Source organism: Onychomys torridus, chromosome 8, assembly GCF_903995425.1.
Source record: "Onychomys torridus chromosome 8, mOncTor1.1, whole genome shotgun sequence".
Taxonomy (NCBI): Eukaryota; Metazoa; Chordata; class Mammalia; order Rodentia; family Cricetidae; genus Onychomys; species Onychomys torridus.
In genome coordinates this window covers 107528951-107549237 of record NC_050450.1, presented here as the reverse complement: position 1 = coordinate 107549237, position 20287 = coordinate 107528951, and the positions used below count along the sequence as shown (strand labels likewise).

Sequence of the window (20287 nt, the reverse complement as noted above, 5' to 3'; positions counted from 1 at the left end):
TAGTGGTAGGACCTTTCAGCCCTGGAGTGGATAGGATCCTAGGGTAAGAATTATCATCTACAGCTCCTCCCTAAAAGCCTCACAGCCCATGTGCCTACATAGCAAACCACAAAACCAGGAGCTGCAAAACTTTTTACAACTTGCTTGAGGGGGCTTGGCTGGATCCATGACTTAAAATATAGCCTCTGGGTTTATGTCCACTGAAAAGGAACGAAGGAGGAGACAAGTGGTTATGCTACCCTCCCTCTAAGGGGAACAGGGACACTACCTTAAGACACCAGTACAACAGGACAGAGAATGCAGTGTTCTAAACCATGGGTCCCCAAAAGCCTCTGGAGCTATGCCACAGTCCAAAGAGCCACGGGTTGCAGCTAGCCCCAGCTGCCTGCCTTGCCTGGAGCTCCAAGCTAGGCCCTCCCAAGGTAAGTCACTGCCCCGCTGTGCAGAAATGCCCACCTGACTTTCACCATATAGGTCTCCAAGGCCACTCATAGTGACTGGGATTCCAGTCTGATCTGCCCAGTTAGTAGCAGGCTCTGTGCATGTGTTCTGCAGTCAACGAAGCAATGCCAAGAATATATAAAAGCACTGTCTCAGTTCATCTGCAAAGCCTCTGGGCAATGGAGGCAAAGTGTCTCCCAAATAATTCCTTGGGGTTAACAGAAGCACCATGCTTCTGACAACCTCTTCTGACACCCGGCTACTCCCCACTCTCACACAAACACCCCAGCTCCAGCACACTTGCTTTCAGTCAGCAGTCAGCTCTGCAGTCTGCTGTCAGGTAAACCATCCCCAGCAAGCACAGGGTGCACATCCTTTAGTGGACTGTTTTTAGTGTTACTGCTGAAGCATTTGATGTCAGCCATAAAAACCAAAGGGCCTCTCCCTGTTTTCAGAGCAGAGACAGGAGTCATTCCCAGAGGGTAAAACAGCATGTCTAAAGCAGAGGGATGAGGACAAAGGGCGGGAAGAACAAGAGTTCCCCAAGAGCTTTCAATTCCTGGGGACCAGCCAATGATGCCTTTACGCTGTGACATTCACAGCTCATCCTCTACTATCTGGGACAGGTGACAGGAAGGTCTGTGCCTTCTCCTTACTTTCTCCTCAGAGACACTTGACTGACACACTCTCCAGGCAGCCTTGGGATCCCAACAGTGCAGTTCTAGTATTCTTCAGGCCCTTATCTATGAGACCTGAGCAATCTCAACCTAACATAGGCAGCTCAGTCTCCCGTTCCTACAAGGCCACAGTCACACTCACAGCTTCCAGCAGAGCTCTGGGCTATGCTTGAACAACTACCTGGCATACTAAAGGTCTAATTTGTTAGATGGAATGAGAACACTGTGCATCCTACTATATGATGTCTGCTAGACATCAGCCCTGTGTGCACAGCAATCCCAAAGGCTAACAGGCTCAATGACAGCTAACAAGGCACACTTGCTGTGCCCCTCCTTCAGCTACACAGGTGGATACAAGAGGCACTTGGCACCCTGTAGTGTTGAGAGAGGCAGGGTGTACTACACAGGGATAGTGCCAGTGGATACTATGATGTAAATGTGTCTCCCAAAATTCTTGACAGTGTCAAGAGGTGGAACATCCAGAAAGAGATTAAGTTACAAGAGCAGAGTACCTAAGGCTAGGAATGGAGACCTTATTAAAAGGGCTGCAAGCAACGAGCTAGACCCTTTTGCCCGGCCCCACCAAGTAAGGACAGTGATCAAGGCATCGTCACCAGAGCGAGTCAGCTCAGGGCCAAGCATGACAAATGACAAACAGGGATAGATGAAGCGCACAAGCCACCTCACATGGCTTTCAGAGCACTGCAGCCAGACAGCAACTGTCTTCTGTAATCCTCCATCCAAATCTCAGAGCCACTACAGAGCCACGGTTGCCACAGGAGACCTAGTCAGGGCCCTGCTAGACAGACTGCTGCAAAGGATGGGCCTGACTGCAGTCCCCCAGGTTCCTCCCCACCAGGAGCAAGCTGTGATCTCACCTCAGAAGAGACCTAACAGGTCTCTTCTGACCTCGCAGGTCGACCTAACACTGAAGAGTTCCCAACCAACTCACCGAAGCAGGAAAAGTGTTCACTGGTCTGCTTGCAACTTTGGAAACTTTTTTTCCCCCAAAACAAAACAAAACAAAACAAAACAAAACAAAACAAAACAAAACAAAACAAAACAAAACACATGGAATAATGGATACCAAGCATCAGCTGAAGCAATTCATTAACATTCTTTTTTCTTATCCCATGTTGTCAAATCACAATAGTCCAGACCAGGATCACCTCTCAGTCAAAACCAAATACAAAGTTCTCAAGTTTGGAAAAGTATATGTCCTTCTGAACAGATTAGCCAGGTGTGGTGGTGCCCACCTGTGATTCAGCACTCAAGAGGCAGAGGCAGGGACCTTGAGGTTGAGGCCAGCCTGGACTACATACAACTCTTGTCTCAAAAAAGAAAACCCTGAATGGGGCATACAGGAGCTGGGAAGGGAAAGAGCAGCAGCTGTGGTGTGAAAAGCTCCTAGAGAGGATGGTGGTGACTGCTGCGCAACACTCTGTGTGCTGTGGGAAATGTTCACACAGAAATTTTATTGTACACATTTTCATTACCCATTACTCCTCATTTATTAAAGACAGTGTACATGGCTGGCCTAGAACTTAACTACATAGACAAGAATGGCCTCAAACTAACAGAGATCCACCTGCCTCTACCTCCTATGCTGGGATTAAATGAGTATGCCACCATCACCCAGCTCCAGTTTTTAAAAAATGAATGGTCTCCATACTTTACGTAGGTTCCCAACTCCACCTTGTACTCACAGGACAACTCGGGGCAAACTCTTCTTTTGGATCTCATTTTACTCAGCTTCAAAAACCAACACTGTAAGATATATTTCAGACTAATGTTCTTTAATGTTGTCCTACTTTTGCAACATGGAATTGTGAAAATATTCTTTATAAGATGTCTTTTGAAAGCACTGTTATAGTTATATGAAGATAATGTACAAATATTAAAGGTTGTCTATAATTTATTTTCCTTAGTATAGTTAAGTTTTGAAAAATTAAGCAGTTGCATTTTGTTACAAAAAAAGAAACAAACAAACAAAACAGGTGGGCCAGTAAGATGGCTCCGAAGGTAGACAAGGCACCTGCCACCAAACCCAACACCCTAAGTTCAATTTCCAAGACCCACGGGGTGAAAGGAAAGACTGACTCCCAAGCTGTACTTTGACCTCCACAGCTACACTGTTGCGTGTATATATGTGTATGCAAACACAGAAACGCAATAAAATGTTTTACCATGGGATTTAGATGGAGATTGAACAAGCTTATTAACTGGGAACTGCTGTAAGCCATCCTTAGCACAATGTAAGCATGAATTCAGCTACTATCATCTATGATATATGGCATAATACTTTGCTCAAAATAGATCAATTAACCTTTTCTATAAATATATTTGCATACAAATATGTGTTGCTCAATTTTTCAAAAGTGTATATACCTACCATTATACCAATGGATAGGCACAAGCTATATGCCAACAAATTCTAAAGAAAAAAATACAGAAACCAATAGTTGATATTTTATTAAGTTTCCTTGAAATTTTTGTATACTACAAAACAAAGGTTAATGCATCTAAAACAACAGCATACATGACAGGTGCCCATGGGAGGGACTGACACTCACCGATCCAGCACTCCAATCGTGCACAAGGTGTTGTCTTCACCACATCTGGAGGATCCACGCCCACATTCAGGCACAGGACCAAGGCCACACTAACTGTCTTCATCTGGAAGTACAACAGAAACAGTGTTTTAACATAAACTCCAGATAGTGCAGATTAGCCCACCTCTGAGGATGGGGCAAAAGGCTGAAAGCAGAACATGCAGGAGCAGAATCAACTGAACAAAAGACAACACATCTTCAAGTACTCCATACACTATTCTTATCTGTGTCCTGTTGTGAGGAGGCAGGACGACTTAGTCTTCATAGTACAGTTGAACACTGTATGGGACACGAGTACTACCATGTTCATTCAGATCCATGCTACCATTTACTCATTGGTGATTTTTCTTTTTAACCAGTTTCACATTATCCATATTACATCACTTTACTATGTTCCTCTCCACTGCTTGACATCTGAGTACGTTCTGTGCTTTGTTTGTTTGTTTGTTTGTTTGTTTGTTGAGACAGGACCTCTCTGCATAGTGCTGGCTGTCCTGGAACTTACTATGTAGACCAGGCTGGCTTCGAACTAAGAGATCTGCCTACGTCTCCCTCTAAGTACTGGAATTGAAGGTGTGTACCATCACACCTTGCACCTTCTGCTTTCTACCACTACCACACAAACATCACCTGATATGCTTCCTCCCACACCTGTTCCTTTTCTACTGTTCCAACTTTAAGAAGCAGCCCCACCCACCCAGCAAACCTTAGCCCACACCCTTCACTGGCTCTCACACAGTGTGCCAATCACTGTTCACAGGTGCTAGGAACACCTCAGAGAACCTAAGAGATAAAGATCCTGCAGCAAGCACAGAATGGCACATACCTTCAATCCCAGTGAGAATTTGAGCCTGGGCTACACAGTGAAACCCTGTCTTGGAAAAATAAAGGGGGCAGGCGGCAGGAGGTTGGGGGGCATTCAAATAGACCACCAGCCCTTCTCATCCCTCACCATCCTTAGAAGCACCAGCACCCTGCATTCAACAGCTCCCCAGCAACTCTGCATCCTAGTTGAAATGTCCCCAGTGTGTTCACTCCAAACCACCATCAACTCTCACTGAGTTCCTGTCACGCCCTCATGTACATGTGAGCACACATGGGCCAATCTGCCTGGATGCAGGCTGCACATCAAAGCTGTGCTTCCCTGAGGCAGCTCCCTGTGCTTTTCACAAGTTAAAGTTCAGATCTTTATGTTACCTCATATCCTCCACCTCTGAGTATTCAAAGCCCTGGTATTCTCTGCCTCAAAAAAAAAAAAAAAAAAAAAAAAAAAAAAGTCACTTGTCCCAATACTCTCTCCTTGACCTCACACATCTTCAGAACCCTTGAGTAGCAGCAACAGGGGACCGTGCTTATGTACCTAATCTTCATCTGTGTGTCAGATGACAAAATGCCTGACAAAGTCCCCTCAGGAAGGGAAGGTGGATTCTTGCATGTAGTTTGAGGACAGTCCACCCAGACAGCAGGAGCTGGTCACACGGTGTCCACAGCTGGTCACACGACACCCACACTCAGAAAGCAGAGTGGCGAGCTCCAGTACCTGGCTGGAAGTGTGCCACCCACAGGCGGTGTGTCTTCACTTCTCATCAAACATTCCAGGAACATCTTCCTAGACACACCCACAGCAATTCTAAATCCACTTAGTTGATGTAAAGGTAAACCAACACACACCTTCATAATAACCAAAGGCCAGGTTTTCTTCAAAAAAATGTTACTAATCCTGTTTTCTAAACTAAACACACAGTCACTTAAACTTTTTTAACTTTTATGTGTATATGTGTTTTGCCTATGTGTATGTGTTGTACATCAGTGACCAAGGAGACCAGAAAGGGGTCTTAAATTCCCTAGACCTGGAGTTACAGGTGGTTGTTAGTTGCCATCTATGTGCCAGGACTCTAACCTGAGTCCTCCCAAAGAGCAGCCAGTGCTTTGAATCACTGATCCATCTCTCCAGTCCCTTAGATACTTTTTAAATCCCACTGAGATTTCAATTAAAACTGCACTAATATTTCAACCAAATTTGGCAGGAAGCAACATTTTCACATATTCCCCTCTCATAGACAGAATACAGCCATCTCCACACGTGGCCAAGTTTCCTTTCAACTCTGTCAGCAACATATAAAGTGAAGGAGACTTTATGGTCTCCTACCCTGGGAAGCCCTATATTCTCATCAAGATCATCCTGTCTTCTTCATGAACAGATTTCACTGCCTATCACAGCTTCTTCCGGCCACTTGCTCATGGGGGGATGACGGGGTAAGTTTGCTAAATCTATGACAACACATGTTTATTGCTGGTTCTCCTGTGAGTATGCAAACCACCCTATTACACTGCCTGTACCTCATTCTCTCTTACAGACTGTGCCTTCTGTCTCTGTATTAAGTTTTACTGTGATGTGCAAAACTTCTAAAATAATGCTCCTAAGCTAGCACAAAAGGACAGCAGTGGCCCTTTTCTAGTGAGACTGCCATGTGTTTCAAGAAAAAAGTCCCTTGTTCAGTACAGACGCTAAAGATCTGTTGGGGGGTGGGGGGAATTTTTCCATCCTTCCTCTCTCCCTGCACACCCACCTCCAGGAGCATCTTCCCTAGAGTAGTCCAGAATATCTTGCTATAAACCTGAAAACAGGCTCTTTACCCACAGTCAGGAGGAAAGGTGAAAATCAATCAGAGGGTAAAAATAACTGCATTTTCTAGTTAGCTTCCAATATGTAAGTGACCACCATCAATAATAACCCCACAGAGCTCATCAATTACTTTACTGCAGACTCAGCCTGAGGCCATGCTGTCTAATGAGAAGTCTCCTGCAAACATCTCTACCATCTTGCTTGAGACAGCTTCAAGTCTCTTCCACTGCTACAACAATGGAACCTACAAGGTTCCCTAAAACACAGAACCAGATCTTGTATCAAGCTTCCAAGTCACTTCCTGAAAAAAACATGGCTTTGCTCAATCATCATAGCCCTTTCTCCATAGATGCAGCAGCCCTGTACAGTTCTCTAATATTAAAAGAGTGATTCCCTGCCCTCAGTGTCCCTTACTCAAAATCATCTACAGTCAGAGAACAGTACATGGAAAATAACAGAAATAAACAGCCCACAAGCTCTAGCTGCACTCCACCTGGAAATTCTCCATCCTGTACTTGAGTCAGCTAACAGTATCTGTGTTATCCCATGCTGCCTGGTGTGACCATGCCTGTGTTCATGCAATGCTTGTCTTTTAATAACAGTTCCAAAGCACAAGAAGAGCAAACTGCCAATCAGACAAAACAAAGAGAAGCCACAGAGTATCCCTCCCTTCCAGACAAAACTGAGAGCTGGTGGGATAACTCAACTGGTAAAGATGCTTGCTGCCAAATCCAAGGACCTGTGTTTGGTCCCCAGGGTCCACATGGTTAAAAAAAAGGAGAAGCAATTCTGTCCAGTGCTATCTTGCAGCATGGCACACACATACACATTCACAAGGAGAGGCAGCTACTGTGGAGAAGAGGCCCACATTTACAGAACCTTTATGACTGGACTGTTAGGTGGTTCTGTTGCTGTTGTCACACTTTTTGTGCCTCCTTTACAAACACATTTTCTAACAAATAAGAAAACACAGTATACAAAAGGGCTCAGTGCTGCCCTAAGCTTCTGAAACCACTGGGGTCTCAGAACATGTTCCCAATGGACCAAGGGGACTGACATAGACTGTCTGATTCACCACAGTTAAACTCCACCCATCAGTTTCTTGTTATATCCTCAGCCTGCAAAGAAAACATCCCTTAAACTAACCTCCTGAGGTTGGGGATTTAGCTCAGTGGTAGAGTGCTTGCCTAGCAAGCGCAAGGCCCTAGGTTCGATCCTCAGCTCCAAAAAAAAAAAAAAAAACAAAAAAACAAAAAAAAAACCCCTAACCTCCTATTCCCCACAAAGGAAAACACCTTATCTATGGCATACCTGAAGAGCGGCTACTCTTAGGGACAAGCTCAACGGTAACTGCCCTAGGAGTTTGCTTTCCCAACACCCCACCCTGCAGCCCTGTGTACCCAAAGAGAAAGTGACAAGATAATCTGGCTGGTGCTGGCTCAGTGACTTGCCACGTTCTTTTGCTCAAACCCCAGGAAGTTCACAGCCAGAGTCTGGAATCTGCCTCTGCACATCTCATCAGTAATGGCATTTGCTTATTAAGTTACGCTAACAGGCATCTCAATTACAACTTGAGCTCAGCTACCAAGGCATGGGTAAGGGAGGAGTAAAAGGGTGGGCTCACCTAGCTCCCATAGCAGCAAGTAGGTACACCTGATTCTTTCCCACACAGAGGGCAGAGAAAGGGGCCAGAGCATTGATGCAGCATTCAATCTGACTTATTTATTGTAGTTCTCAGTAAATATGCTCTGGGTTAATTACAAAAAGAAGAATGTCCTTCAAGAGCTAGGCAAATGGCTCAGTCAGTAAAATGTTTACTGCATAAGCATGAGAGCCTGAGTTCACATTACCAGCACTCACATAAGTCAGGGCTGGTGGCTCGTGGCTGTAACTCCAGCACAGGGAAGGCAGACAGGAGGATCCCCAGGCTATATAGTTCACTGACCATCTAGTGTAGCCATATTGGGGAAGTCCCTATCTCAAAGAATAGTGGAGAGCAATAGAGAAGACACTCAGTACTCACTTCTGGCCTCCACATATACACACACACAGCCTTGGGAGTTGAGTCCCTCAGACAAGAACACTCATGAAAACACAATATTCCCTCTTCAGTCCTGTGACACAACCCAGCACACTTGTCAACGGTGCACTTCCTATACTCACCGAGTCACTCAAGCGTCAGCTTCCCCCTCCTGCTCTGGAACTGAGCAGCAGCAGGACCTGGCCTGAACACTAATATCAGCATATTTGCTCACATCATGAATACCTACCTAACCAACACCCTAAATTATGATTTCTATAAAAATAACACAAAACCTCAAATACACTAACACATAAACTAGAAAAATGGATTTTAGTCGAATGTCTAGCTACTGATTCCAATCTGAACAGATTACTACTAAATATTCTTTTTGTTTTGTTTTGTTTTGTTTGTTTTTGTTTTTTGTTTTTTCAAGACAGGGTTTCTCTGTGGCTTTGGAGCCTGTCCTGCAACTCACTCTGTAGACCAGGCTGTCCTGAAACTCACAGAGATCCACCTGGCTCTGCCACCCGAGTGCTGGGATTAAAGGCGTGTGCCACCACTGCCCAGCTGCAACTAAGTATTCCTAATCCAATCAAGTATATCTTATTCTGCAAATTTTAACCATGTTGACATAAACTATATAAACTTTTTAAGTTGAACTATACCTAAAATTTTTTTTGGTATTTTATTTGATTTATATGGCAACCTTGTTTATGATTAATGATTTTAATACAATTATAGAAATGTTTTCATATAAAGACTATCAAATTTAATGGACCAAAAACTGCAGAGTATTCCATAAAATAACCATTTTGGACATTAAAACACTTCTTCTGAATGGAATATAACGTAAGATGGCACAGTTATGTCTCCAGAGGTTAATTTTGAATTTGAAAAGAATGTCACTTTGTAATTCAGGCCAGATGGCTCAAGCTTCCGATCTCAGCACCTGGGATGCTAAAGCAGGAGGAAAGCCATGAGTTTAAGGTTAGCCTGGGCTATGTAGTGAATTCCAGAACAGCCTGGACTACATGAGACTCTATCTCAAAAAAACAAAGAGTATCATTTCAAGAAACTGTATATGGGTGTGTGGTGCATGCTTTTAATCCCTGACTCTGGAGGCAGAGGCAGGAGGATCTCTGTGAGTTCAAGGGCAGCGTGGTCTACAGAGAAAGTTCCAGGACAACCAGTACTACATAGAAACCTGGTCTCAAAAAATCAAAAAAGGAAGGAAAGGGGGCAGGGGGAACAGGGAGGAAAGAGGGACCTGTATAAGATTTCCAGTGACTACTCCCAATCTGTAACCTTTAACCCACCAATCCATCTCGGTCTCTCCAGAACAGGACAGAGGAAGGTGCAGTGCGCTCTCAGTGCAGGGCGCTCTTGATGGAGCAAGCTCTCAGTGCCAGGGTCCTAAAAGCCTCATGACCTGTCCCCCTGCACCATCCTAGAAGTGACCCTTGGGGACTGGATCCCAGTAAAAAGCCTTGAGGAAACTTTCCATTCTAGGTGTGTGTTAAACTTAGTTCCCCTTAGAGTCTCCTGGTGCCGGATATGTTCTGAAACTCACAATTTTTCAAATTTCAGAAATTTGGTCCCTACACCATATCTCATGACTACATACCAAGAGCACACAAGCATGTATTTAAGAGCACTAATGCTTACACAGTGAAATCTCCACTGAGTAAATGACTTCACCCTCAGGCTTGCCCAAAGACCTGTATACACAAGTGAGCACCACCTTGGTATCTGGAGCATACTGATGTCTGTTACCATTCAAAGAATTCAGACAGTATTACAAGGGCTTTGTTAATGTTGTCTTTCTTAACTGATCAACAAAGCCATCTACCGTTTGGAAAGCATGAGTGATCTAGCTGCTCGGCCAAGTTTAAGAAACTTCATAGGCTACCTTGCCTAACATCTAGATGACCACTGTGCAGCTAAGAAGCAAGGAGTAAGCGAAGCTGCCTGACCTGTGTGGTCTGGGCCTACACTGAGTGCAGCTCATGCATCAACATCTGAGTGTATGGTATGGAACAGACACAGAAAGTCAGCCTGAGGGTCAACACTAATGTCACAAAACACGGTTCACCCACTTGTCTGATAACAACCACCCACTCCCAAGAGTCTTCATTAGGATCTGGAGCGTCAAGAAAACCTGAGCTGAGATGAAGCAACACAGTCAGAAACCAGAGCATACAACAAAGAGGAGAAGAAGTCAGTTTGCCCCCTTACTCCCATCCAAAGACAGGGGAGAGGCAGAAAACAAGCCCAGAAGAAAGAGCATCAAACTGAGCATCATCCAGTAGCAGTAGCAGCAGCAGCAGCTTGGGAGACTCCTGGTGTGTGTGTGTGTGTGTGTGTGGTGTGTGTGTGTGTGTGTGTGTGTGTGTTTCAAATTCTTCTGTTCCTTCAATGGGAATTGGAAACAAAAGAGAAGGATGCTGGAATTTATAAGCTTGGTTTCTTACTCTGAGTCAGAATCCAAACTTAATTCTAAATGTGCTTTTTTTTTTTTTTTAAGCCAAATTCTGTTCAAATTACAATGATTTTAAAGTCTATTTCCAGCTAAATAGAAAGGAAAAGGCAAGAGGGAAACCTGCCACATTAAAGTTAGCCAGTGGCAAGCTCAGTTGCTGCCTCAAAGGCATACCTGTGCCCTTCCTACGCACAACACCCAAGAGACTACTGACTGAGTTTGCTTCCAACAGAAGAAAGCTTTAAGATATTTGTTTTCTAAGAGTCAAAATAATGAACTGTATACAAAATAAGCTTAAAAAAAACTACAGCTCAGTTTATTCTAGAGATCATAATTATTTAAACCTACTAAAGAACGCCCTTCTTAATTCACACACACACACACACACACACACACACACACACACACACACACACACACAATGTAATATTAAAAGCACAAGTCCTCACAAGCTGTCTGGAAGGAAAGATGGATGACCCCTTTCTCTTCTTTTTTACTTGACCCTTCAGGAAGTCTGCTGTCACGGTTCCAATTATAAGCACGTTACTTCAAAAGAGGGATATAAAAATTATTTACCACTGTAACCAAAGGCTTTCTTCACAAATGTGCATGTATACACATACAATTTTTACTGCTAGGAAGACACAGAAAATAACTTGTTTATATATGCTGTGCCTTTAGAGGTGGGGCCCTCAACTGAGAATGTCAGCCCTGTGAGAGTTCCCATCAAAACATGGACTGGATCCAAGATCACCCAGAGATTGCTTTTCTAACAGAACACTCATCCACAGCTTTAGGACTACTAATAAATTAGCATTAGCAACACTATCCTTAGAGTCAATCATTCGTCCAAGATGTGTTTCCCTCCCTACTTCATAATTCAGTATTATGTCATCCATGGTACACATTCAGAAAAACAGCATGAATCTCAGGTGGTCAAGGAGGCTGCTTCCATAAGCAACAGGAGTTATGAAGAGACTCCAAGGTGCCAGCACCCACAGACTGCAAGAAAGCAGCTTACATAATCGAGGCAGAACAGATGCTTTTAGAAGACAGTGCCAGGACACAGTAGGAAGTTCACCTGGTATGCTGCTCAATGAGGTACGTCCAGAGAATGATCTGCAATAGCCATACTTTTGATTCTGACTGAGTAAATTAGTAAGTATACAACAAGCCAAAGCCAAAGAGAAACAGGGAGGGAGAGAAAGAGGAAAGAGGAACGTTGCCAAATCAGGTGCTCAAAACATCCAACAGAAATCAATTAGAGAAGCCTCATACAGCCATCGGGAGTTCCCCATAGAGAGAGTCCCAGGCAGAGCAGTATGTCCTCTAAGATGAAGCTTCCAAGTTTTAAAAAAAAAAAAAATCAAGTAACAACAGATAGAGGTGACATCATCATATTAGGTTCTCAAGACATTCATCAGAAACCAAGTGGGTAAGATGGGGCAGTGGTGGTGCACACCTTTAATCCCAGCACTCAGGAGGCAGAGGTAAGCAGATCTCTAAGTGTTCGAGGCCAGCCTGGTCTACAGAGCAAGTCCCAGGACAGCCAGAGCTACACACAGAGAAATTCTGTCAAGAAAAGAAAAGTTGAGGCAGTGAGCTGTAGTTCCTGACTGGTTAAGCTTCCTTGGTTGACTCTCTCATATGTGACTGGTCCTATGTGACTAGTCCCGTTTCCTTCCAATATGGGTCAGGAGTCAGGTTCACACTCACACACCAGGGTACTGAACCACAGGGTCAACAGTCACTGGCTCTCCAGGAGCTGTAGCATCTAGGGATCTTCCTAAGTGCTGAGAAGCCAGGCATTGTCACTGCAGCACAATCCTTCCTCAGAGCCTCCCAGGAGTAGACTTTGCCACCTACATAAAACCAACAGCTTAGTAAGTCTCACCTTAGGAAAACAATGTCAGAACACTACCCCATGCCTGAGTTACTCAAAGGCAATTCCAAATGAGAAATTGCCACATTATAGAGCCAAAGGTGGGAAGGATTATAAACAGGAAATGGAAAACAGCAACAGTTCAATTTTGTTCAAAGTCCTGGAGATAAAGCTGATAGCACACATGAATATCATTTGGGGATTATGAACCACTAAACCAAGCTGACAGCAAAGCATGGCACACGGTCAGTTCTGTGGCCCAGAATGTAACAAACGCAAGGAAGTACACACTTGACCAGATGCTACAAAGCCAAGACTGGAGGACTTAAATGGCAAGGTACACAACTGTGCATTTCTTTCCTGTGCATTTCTTCTCAACATGCTTACTGGTCTAGCATCAAGTCCCATCTCAAAGTGACTACGTGGCACACAAGTTGAAAGGCCATATTTTATCCACACCTGCCTCATCTGAATACAGTCAAGCCTCACCTGCAAACAGAGCCTGAAAGAACAATCAAACATAATAAGAGCTGAAGAGGGATCCACAAAAATAATTCATAAAGAAGTTTCCTACCAGGCATGATGGTGTGCACTTATAACCCAAGCACTCAAGAGGCTAAGGCAGGAGGAAATTTGTTATGCCAACGCTAAGGCCACATAACAAGACTTGGGCTTTGGAAGAAAAAAAAATAGAAATCAGTCTTCCCCAATACAGTAAATTTAAAAAAAAAAAAAAAAAATAGTGTCTCAAAGGCATCTAGAAATATGTCTGGAGAGATGGCTCAGCAGCTACTCTTTCAGAGGACCCTGGTTCAATTCCCAGCACCCATATGGCAGCTTGCAACTGTCTGTAACTCCAGTTCTAGAGCATCTGACATTTTCACAGCAATGCATATAAAATAAATTTAAATAAGCCGGGTGGTGGTGGTGCACGCCCTTAATCCCAGCACTGAGGAAGCAGAGGCAGGAAAATCTCTGAGTTCACAGCCAGCATAGTCTATAAAGTAAATCCAGGACAGCTAGGGCTGTTACACTCAGAAACCCTGTCCTGAAAAAACAAAAATAAATAAATAAAATAAAATATTCTTTTAAAAAAAGAACGAAAGAAATGTGTGCATTCATGAGGGTGTAGAAGGTGTAAGTGCACATGTGAATGTATTTGTGTGTAGGTCCACATACGCATGTGTTTGTATGCACAAATGAATGTATACACATGCATTTAGAGGTCAGAGGGTAACCTTAGGTGTTGGTGCTCAGGACAATGTCTCTTCTTGACCTATAGCTCACCAATTAGAGCAGGCTGGCTGTCCTGTCTCTGATTGTTCTGGGATTATAATATAAACCCACATTACTACAACCAACTTTATACACGGGTGCTAGAATCAAATTCAGGTCCACAACACTTTACTGACTGAGGCATCTCCCTAGCCCCATATCTAGAGTTGTCCATATTGGTTATCTTTCTTTAAACAAAAAAATGAACTTCAGTAACAATACTCTTCAGGAATATTTCAACACAAAAAGGCAAGGTCTCTGAAACACTGAAGACTAGCTGCTGGCCCTTCTTCAGGGTGGCCACAGCCCACACCTACCTTGGTCAGACCACAACCTATCTTCTGAGTATTGTTTGGGGTGGACACCTCCTCAGCTCTGGCATGTCCACCAGGCCTTGCTTGACTTTGGATGTCCATTTTCTGGGATTCTTGTTGACAGGAGGACAGAGTGTGGCATTGGACTTTTCAGTGCCACACTCCACCACAGTGGTGTCTTAGGGGAAAGCTTCCACAACAAAGGAAGGAGCTCTACAGTTCTTCCACAGTTCTGCATAGGAAGTCCTTCGTTACAGCCTTCCCAAGTGTACAGATGACTATGAGGAGGACATGTCACCTCATCCAGTTCACAGGTCCAGCAGAAATCTCAACACTACTTCAAAACTGCACCTCAAAGCCACATTTGCACTTTCTCATTTTTTTTTTTTTTAACATACTGATTACAGTGGTATACAACTTTCATCTCAGTACTTGGGAAATAGGGGCAGGAGGATCCCTGTGAGTTTGAGGACAGACCGATCTACATAGCAAGTTCTAGAGATAAACAGCCAGAGATAAACGGGGTAAATGTCACAGCACACACGTGTAGATCAGAGAACAATTCTGTGTAATCAGTTCTGTCTTTCCCATATTTATGTGTTCCAGGTACTGAACTCAAGTCTCTTAGTCTTTACCCATTGAGCCACCTGGCGAGCCTCAAATATATTTAATTTTTAGTGATGTATTTATTCTTATTTTATGTGCATTGGTATTTTGCCTGCTTGGGTGAGGGTGTCAGATCCCCTGGAAGTGGAGTTATAGTTGTGAACTGCCATATGTGTGCTGGGAATTGAACCCAGGTCCTCTGGAAAAGCAGCCAGTGCTCTCAACAACTCACTGAGCCATCTCTCCAGCCCCACCTCTTTATTTTTTAACTGACACCCAAACAAAAATTATGCATGCTAGGCTTTGCAGACACTCTTGTTGACAGGCATGGTCAACCCTACTGTGTTGTTCAACATCATGTCTCATGCCTGATGGCAAACCCCTGGGCAGTTCTCTTTCTTGCTGTTTGCAGGCAAAATCTCAAAGACAGCAGAACACTTTCATGCTCTGAGCACTGAAGAGAAAGGATTTGGATACAATGGTTCCTCTTTTCACAGAATTATTCCAAGATTCCTGTGCCAAGGAGGTAACTTCACACACAAAAATGGCAACGGTGGCAAGTCCATCTATGGAGAGAAATCTTAGGATGAAAACTTCATCCTGAAGTATACAAAGCCTGAGATCTAGTCTATGGCAAACACTAAACCAGACACCAGTGGTTTCCAGTTTTTCATCTGCAAGATAGAGTGGCTGGATGGTCTTTGAGAAGGTGAAAGGCACTGTGGATGCCATAGACCCTTTTAGGCCCAGGAACTGCCTGACTAGCTAGAAGACCACTGTTGCTGACAGTGGACAACTCTGATGCTTTTCACTTCCGTGTTGGAAAGTTATGGACCAACAAGTGCTGCCTGTTACTGTTGTCCATTCCCTGAAAGAAGCTAAGAATTACAAAAATATGCTAAATGCCAAGCTGTTTGCAATCTTTTTAACTGAAACAATAAGCCTCCAAGCTGAGCACTGAAAGCCACTAAAAAACTGAGAATCTCTAGTCACTCAAGCTTAGAGTAATAAGCCCCTACCTCTCAGAGCTTAGAACTGTAAGCCACTGGATGCTCAAGCCCTGCCCTAGGTTGTGGAGACTCAGGGACCTAGCACTGCTAAGCAATGGAAGAGTTCACCCGCACTCATGATTTCTACCCAGGTAGAGCAAAAGAAGCTCATGTGGCTGACTGCTAAGAAGCATCTGCATTAAATGCCCATGGCCTATTAGAGATGGCTGTGGATTCTAAGAATACCCCACAAACAAATCATCACCCTGCCCATTCCTGACAAGAAAAACATTCTGTATTTTCTACCAAAAATGTCCAAAGTCCCATGATGTGCTACGAAAAGTTCAGAACTTACCCTGCCTGACAAAACTGAAAAACACTTAGCAAGGAAAAGTGACCTTTGAGTCTAGACAGAATTCATAGGCATACAGGCCACCAGGAGCAGAGGCTAACATGCAAAGATGACAGCTAGACCCCAGGAAGAAGTGGTCAATGAAGGTTGTACAACATATACCAGGGAGGAGACCATCCTCATGGATAGGAAACTCTAAGATGCTTGTGTAGGTGCGCATGCACACATGCAAGCGCATACATACACACACACACACACACACACACACACACACACACACACACACACCTACTTCCTCTTTCTTTCTTCCTTTTCTTTTTTTTTCTTTCTTTCTTTCTTTTTTTGGCTTTTCGAGGCAGAGTTTCTCTGTCCTGGCTCCCTCGAACTTGCTCTATAGACCAGGCTGGCCTTGAACTCAAGAGATCCACCTGCCTCTGCCTTCCTAGTGCTGGAATTAAAGGCATGCATCACCATGTCCTCTTTAAAATTTCTACTCACAAAGTGCCTTAAATGTTTGACAAGTAAGTGATTTCTTAAATCAGCTTCATTTAAAAATGCAAAGAAAAGTACTGGTACCTCACTTTGCTCTGTAATAACATACAGGCTTCAAAGAAAAGTCAAATCACTGCTATGGCTTGGATGTTGAATGTCCCCCAAGGGCCCACATGCCAAAGGCTTGTTTGTCAAGATGGTGGTAGTGGGAGGAGCTGTGACTCTGTAGAACCTGTCATCATTGGGGAATGTCCTCAAAAGGGACTGTGTGACTGTGGTCATGTCCTCTAACTCTTACTTCTGACATGTGATAGAGTAATCGTGAGTTCCCTGCCACTGTCATCTGGTCACTGTGGCCCAAGGCAACAGGACCACTCAACCTTGGACTGGACCCTCTATACTCACTTCTCTGCATATTTCATTAAAGTGACACAAGGCTGGCTGGCACAGTCCCAAAGAGAAGCTAGAATAAGAATGGCTTCAGATACCTCAGCACTAAGCTGTACAGACTACACTCCCTCTGCTGATCAAGGAAAAAGCCACATGAACACTGGCTCTGCTGAGACACCTGTTTCCGCAGATGGCCAACTCTGGTAGATTACGGATTCTTCCTGTTGCAATGAGAAGCAACTGGCAAACAGGAGTCCTTGGTCCCCCAAAATAGGCTTAACCACCCCGAACAAGAATCCCTCTGGACTGAGCCTAGTTTAAAGGAAACTTAGTGAGTAGAGAAACAAGACAAATGGCATCATGAGCAAACCATTCCCAAAATGAGGTGGGCCACTCTACAACATATCCATCCTGGAATCTCCACCAAGAAAGCAATGCCATTTAAAAAGCAGGTTCTTTTTTAAATAAATTTATTGTGTGTGTTTGTGCGCACACGCGTGCATGCATGTGTGTTCATGTGCCAAGTCAGAGGACTACTTGTGTGAGCTAGTTCTTGCTTTTCAACATGTGGGTCTTGGTGAAACTCGGGTCCTCAGGCTTGGCAACAAGCACATTTACATTCTGTGCCATCTCACATCCCAAAAACCAAGTTTTTATTTAAGAAACAAGATACATAAATCATGCAGTTCATGCTGTTTAAATAAATACATAAATAAATAAGGTATAAACCACGCTCTCAGCATAGTGAAGGAGTGTGACCAGAGCACAGATGTGGGATAAGACTGCAGAAGTAGGTCAGGTGCTAAGTGTAACTGGCATTGGGCCAGAAGGACATTCCTTCTCCAGAGATGATGGAGAAAATGCAGGAACCAGGGTGTTGACTGCTCAATTCTCCAATACTTCAAAACAAACACAAGCAAAGAGCAAGCCAGGCGCAGTGGAATAGCTGTGGGCTCCAGAAAAGTGGTACAGCTGACAGCCCAGCTTTCAAATCTACTTGGCAGAAAATCCTTTAGAGTGAAGGCTAGAAATGGGAAGTCCTCTACCTTGACACAAACAAAATTTACCACAAAGATCCAAGTGAAACCCCAACTAATTGCCTCTAATTCCTAAGTAAGAAAAAGCATCTTTGTTTCCAGAGAGTTCTAAAAAGTGTTGCACTCAGCAAACTGCACCAACACCAGAACCCTCTCCTGGAGCGGGAGCTGCAGCACGGCTTTCTCCACTCTAACAACTAACAACTTCCTGGGCTTTGTGTCTTTCCCTTAAACAGGGGAACTCTAACACATGAAAGGAAATCTCATCAGTGGGGTTGTCCTCCTTCAGCTCTGCCGAAGGGTCACATATCCATCTTTCCTGGCCTGTTCATCCCCTCTGGGTGAGGACAGAGTCTGGTCCCCACTAGGCACCTCTACAGTGACCCAGGAAGTAAGGTTCCTCTGGAACAAAGCAGCACCTGGCCTGCCACTAGGGGTGTGGGTGACATTAACTACCAGTCACATACACAGGCCCCAGAACCCCTCCTCCCCACAACACCAGACTTGCTCTCTTTAGTGAGCTGTGGTAACTGGGAATGTTACATGGTATGTGGGCAAGTCATGCAAGTACTTTCTTTCATCATGTTGTGGATCAAGCTTTTGCTGCACACTCAGGAAACAGAAGCAAATGTTTCACATTTGACTCAGCTGACTGTGTGACAAAAGTAGGTAAAAATAGGATGAGAGGGAAAGGAGACGGAAGAAGGAAGAACAAAATAAAAAGGAAAGTCAGAGAGCAAATGAGGGGGAAGGGCAACATGATGAGCTCTTGGTCCTTAAGTCCTCAGCAGGAAAACCTCACCCTCTAGGGTCGCCATGCCAAGCCTGGGACCCTCCCACTGCCCTCAGGCAGGTGATGCCCTGTTGGAAGGTGCCCTCTTAGGACAGGGCAGGGCAGCAATGGAACAGCCTTTAAGCCGTTAGCACTGTTTGTCACTTGGTGAACATCAGTCTTAACTATCAGTTTTAATTTTGTTTTTAAAAGTCTATTATTGCACATAGCATATAACATCTCTTTAAAAGAAAAACTTAACACCTTCCTTACATATAAAAGGCCTATGATAGCTAGTTTTTACTTCTCAACTTTCCACAGCCTAGAATCACCTAAGAAGAGAAAGAGCATCAGCTGAGAACTGTCTAGATCAAGTTGGCCTGTGGGGGACTGTCTTGATTATTAATTGATATAGGCAGACCCAGCCCATTGTGGGTAGTACCATTCCCTAGTCAGGAAGGTTCTGGACTATGTAAAATAAGAGAAAGCTAGATGCAAGCAAGCAAAGATGTGTTTATATTCTCTCTGCTCTTTGACTGTGGATGTGTTGTGACAGCATTAAGTTCCTGCCTTTGTGACTTCTTCCCAATGACGGACTGGAATGTGGAACTGTAAGCTAAAGGAAGTTGCTTTAGGTCAAGTGTTTTATTTCAACAATAGAACTAGAACACTTCCTTAGAACACATCCCCATAGACTGCTGGCTTTCAGGCTGATGCATCCTTGGGTGGCTTCACCGTCCTCCATGACTTGGCTTCTCCTTCACTTGTCACAGCACCTCTACACTCATGTATCCTGCAGATAATTCCCAAAACAAGAACAAGCTCCTTGCCTTCACACTGCCTGAGCCACCCTTTGTTCACCAACTGCTTCAGTGCGTCCTGAAACCTGAACCAAGCCCAGTCACTTGCCCTTTGACCTATTCTTCTAAAGCAGTGGTTCTCAGCCTTCCTAATGCTGCAACCTTTTTAATACAGTTCCCTGTGTTGTGGTGACCCCAAACCATAAAATGATTTTCTACTACCTCATAACTGTAATTTTACTACTGTTATGAATCATAATGTAAATATCTGATATGCTGGATATCTGATATGCGACCCTGTGAAAGGGCCCTTTCAACTTAAGGGGTTGTGACCAACAGGTTGAGAACCATTGTTCTACCAGAAAAATTGACACACTATGTGACCTGCCCTGCACACCAGCACAGAAACAACATCCCTGAGTAGAAACAGACACAGATACTCCAAACTACACATAAACCCCACTCTCCAGAGACTGTTACTCACACAAACCCAAGAACAATGACACTGTCTCCAAGTGAG

At 44.1% G+C, this 20287-nt stretch overlaps 1 protein-coding gene across 1 annotated transcript in view; it reads right to left on the bottom strand.

Annotated features, from left to right (window-relative positions):
* Rptor (regulatory associated protein of MTOR complex 1) overlaps nucleotides 1–20287 on the bottom strand; it is a 349556-nt gene that overhangs the window by 274346 nt on the left and 54923 nt on the right. The window contains exon 2 of the mRNA XM_036195340.1: nucleotides 3692–3794. Coding sequence (XP_036051233.1) covers nucleotides 3692–3794 — 103 coding nt within the window. The remainder of the gene's footprint in view (nucleotides 1–3691; nucleotides 3795–20287) is intronic.